Consider the following 3,849-nt stretch of genomic DNA (forward strand, 5'->3'; position numbering starts at 1 on the left):
CAGGGAGCCTCCCAGTAGACTCTGGTGTTCCTTGGCTTGTGGCTGCCTCACTTCAGTCCTGCCCCCATCCTCAGGTGGCCTCTTCTCTTTGACTCTCTCTCACTCTCTCTCTCTCTCTCTCTCTCCGCTCTCCCCTCTCTATATCAATTCTTTATAACAGCAGCCAGCACAGATTTTAAGGCCCTTCTAAGTCCAAAAGTCCCGGTCTTTAGTTTAAACCCACCTCCACAGTCTTCTTTGGGATCAGGCTGTGGGCATCTTCTGGAGGCATTACCCAGCCTACCACACCAACCCTGTCCAGCTGAGCTGTCATGCATCTGGGGACAAGGGTAAGAGAGGAACATGACCCCATTGCGTGGGGCATCCCCCACCCTGGCTGATCCTCAGGGACAGCCCCAGAGGTTGTGACAGCCAGCCACAGGCTTTGGTGATGTGATGCATGCCTAGGGTCCTGGCCGATTTGACACCATGACACATTTGAGCTAGCATCACACCCATTGGGACAAACCACCAAAGTGCCCCAGCGTGCCCTGGTTCTCCAGGCATCCGCATCCTCTCTGCCAACCTCTGGGCATTCAGAGACCCCTGGGCAACTTGAGCAGAGAACCCCAGGGACCTCCAAGTGGGGAACCCTCCCCACAGGAGATTGGCAGAGGCACTGCCCCCACAAGGCAGGCTCAGACATAGGATGTCTCGCCAATGTCCTCGGAGCCCTCATCTAGGCTCAGGGTGCCGTCCTTGTAGTCAGGGTCTCACCCCCGTGCTCACTACCCACCAGCCGGGCCAGATCTCCTGCCATGGGGCTCAGCAGTAGGAGGGGAAATAGAGGCCACCGCCCACCTTGCCAAGGTTCCAGGTGTGGCCTTGGAGCAGAGTCACCCTGCTTGCAGCAGATAAGCTACATCCTTAATAAGTTCATTAAAACATTCAGATGCAGTTGGTGTGAATGTCTTCGAGAGCCGAGATGTGGGAACCAGATGTGTGCTGTGGTCACTGGCCAGCTAGGTGTGCTCACTAATGCCAAGGGCTAGATGCCTGACTCTTCAGGGCCACACTGAAGCTGAGTCCCTATTGAGGTCCTTGGGCATGTGTACCTAGGGGCAGTACTGGCTTCTGATGGGATTCCTGGGGTCAGCATGTCCAGGTCAAGAAGCTGAGCACCATCTCAGGAGCACCATCTCTTTCTCCTGGGAGAGGCACAAGAGCCTGACCTGGCTTCAAGTTCATGGCATGTGGACAGTCATTGTCTCAGCCCATAGTCTCTTGCCCATATGATGTCCCCATGTGTGGTGGGCAGCCTGGCTTCACCCTAGCTGCAGCCCCACCCCCATTCTGGCCATCATGTCCACGGCTGGTGACTGCTCAGTTAGGGGTCTGGATGAGCCTCAGCCTGACTCTCACATGCCCACAGCACACTGAAGCATGGCATTCAGAGGGGACTTGGCCTTCTAGACTTGCCTGGAGAGACATGGCTAGTCAGCTTCAGGGGCACCTGGGCAGCAACTCAGGCAGCTTGGAGACAGCCAGTGAGGGATCACTACAGGAGTCAAGGCTGGAGGTCTTCATGAGACCCCCTCCTGCTGCTTTTGCATCAAATTCTTGGGCCAAGAGAGGGACTTTACGACCCTCCCCACCCTTAGGCCTCAAGGGACAGACCTAGCTAGGATGGAGCTTAGCTGTGCACAGGCCCTCTGGCCCTGGCCTCCGATGGAGTCTCCAGCACTCTGGTTTAGGATGCATCTTCGGAGCAACTGCCTGGCCCCTCTCCTGGTGCCTCTCAAGAGCCTGGGCTGAGGATCCACCCGGGACTGCTCTGTGAGGTGCCCACCATCAGTGACTTTGAGTGAAGCTCCTGAGTCCAGCGGCCCATCAGATCTTGTTGACAAAATGTGCATAGAGAGATGAGCTTGGGGAGTGGTCAGAGTAGGGCAGAACCAGCAAGGGGTGTGGCAGGGATGGGGAGTGGCCACAGTGGAGCAGAGCAGGGTGGGAGTGAGGGCAGAGCCCTGGGCCTGGGCAGGCACCCACAGTGCATCTCCCCTCAGAGCTATACGTGGCCCAGTGCACGCAGCGGCCTGTGGACATCGTCTTCCTGCTGGATGGCTCGGAGAGGCTGGGCGAACAGAACTTCCTCAAGGCACGGCACTTCGTGGAGGAGGTGTCACGGCGACTAACACTGGCACGCACGGATGACGACCCACTCAATGCCCGCGTGGCACTGCTGCAGTTCGGTGGTCTGGGCGAGCAGCAGGTGGCCTTCCCGCTGACCTACAACCTGACAGTCATCCATGAGGCACTGGAGGGCGCACGCTACCTCAACTCATTCTCGCACGTGGGTGCAGGTGTCGTACATGCCATCAACACCATCGTGCGTGGTGCTCGGGCTGGGGCGCGCCGCCATGCCGAGCTGTCTTTCGTGTTCCTAACGGATGGCGTCACAGGCAATGATAGCCTGGAGGAGTCGGTGCACTCCATGCGCAAACAGAACGTGGTGCCCACCGTGGTGGCCGTGGGCGGAGATGTGGACATGGATATGCTGACCACACTCAGCCTTGGCGACAGGGCCGCTGTGTTCCGTGAGAAGGACTATGACAGCCTGGTGCAGCCTAGCTTCTTTGACAGGTTCATCCGCTGGATCTGTTAAGCCACCACTGTGCCCTGTGGTGCAGGCAAAGCCTGGCGCCCTCCGACCTGGTGCTACTCCAACCCCAGCCCAGCTGGCCACCGGGAACTCAGGGCCTCCTGCGGGGCATCCTACATGTGTTGTGGGTCTCAAGCCCAGGGAGGTCCCCAGGGGGAAGGCCTACTCCAAGGCCTCTGCACCTCCCTTCCTCGGATCCTGCAACGTGTGGCAGCCCTGGGGCCCCTCCTTCCCTCAGCCCTCCCCCACCCAGAGGCTTCCTGGAACCAGGCCCTGTCAGTCCCTACGCCCTCAACTGGCTACCCACTTTCTTGGCGTCTCAGCCTACCCTGGCTCCTGCCTCACCCCATGCCCAGTGCCCACTCTGCGGCCCTTTTCTAAAGCTTTCTGCCAGTTCAGTGCCCACCTGGGCTCCTAAGAGCAGCACCACCTCCCCCAGCCTCTGTGACACACACCCCATGGTCCAATAAAGGATTCGAACCACCTCCTGCTTGCCAGCCCTGAGTGTGTGTGCCCAGCATGGACCCCCAAATATGTCTCACCTTTGTGGCCTCCCCAGCCAGCAAGGGGACCCTGGGACCTGCCCCCCAGGGCTGATAATTCCCCACATCATGGAGCTCAGCCAGGGCTCTGCCATGGGGGCAGGTGTCACCTCAAGAAACTGCCCACCCACATTCTCCCCAGGTATGTAGGCTGGACAGCCTCAACCTCAGCATCCACTCTGGCCAGTCAGCTTTGGCTGGGAACAATGGCACATGATCCTCTTTCCCCAAATAAGGGCCAAAATGCTTTAAGAAGATCTCGTGGTTTGTGTGGGGATCTTATGTAGGGTTGGACAGACGGACTGACTGCATGGGCAGACAGAGAGATTCCTTTTCGTCAGTCTTGGGACTTTTCGGTTGTTCAGGCTCCTAGATGTTGTGAGCCCACCTCTGGGCAGTGCACATGGGACCCTGGCTCCGGCAGGCAGGTGCTCTGCTCTGTTCGTCCGCACAGGCAGCCATTACAAGGCCCCAGGCCGAGCACCCCGAGCAGCAGAACTGACCTTCCCTGGTGCTGGAGGCCAGAGCTGGAGGCCAGAGCTGGAGACCAGGGCAGAAGCAGTGCCGCAGCCTCAGAAGGCACTGGGGCAGGGGTCTGCTGGGCCCCTCCCAGTTTCTAGAGTCCCTTGGCTGGTGGGTGTCATTCCAGTCTGCACATGGCATTCT

The 3,849-nt window shown here is 58.9% G+C and overlaps 1 protein-coding gene across 2 annotated transcripts in view; it reads left to right on the forward strand.

The window, feature by feature from the left end:
* Window positions 1–3,126, forward strand: part of COL6A2 (collagen type VI alpha 2 chain) — a 42,121-nt gene extending 38,995 nt beyond the window's left edge. For both annotated transcript variants that reach the window (XM_006163126.3, XM_027766194.1), the window contains exon 29: window positions 2,046–3,126. In XM_006163126.3, the coding sequence (XP_006163188.1) occupies window positions 2,046–2,644 (599 nt within the window). In that variant the 3' untranslated portion in view covers window positions 2,645–3,126. The remainder of the gene's footprint in view (window positions 1–2,045) is intronic.
* The last annotated feature ends 723 nt before the right edge of the window (window positions 3,127–3,849 follow it).

Source organism: Tupaia chinensis, unplaced genomic scaffold, assembly GCF_000334495.1.
Source record: "Tupaia chinensis unplaced genomic scaffold, TupChi_1.0 Scaffold141399_1, whole genome shotgun sequence".
NCBI classification, from domain to species: domain Eukaryota; kingdom Metazoa; phylum Chordata; class Mammalia; order Scandentia; family Tupaiidae; genus Tupaia; species Tupaia belangeri.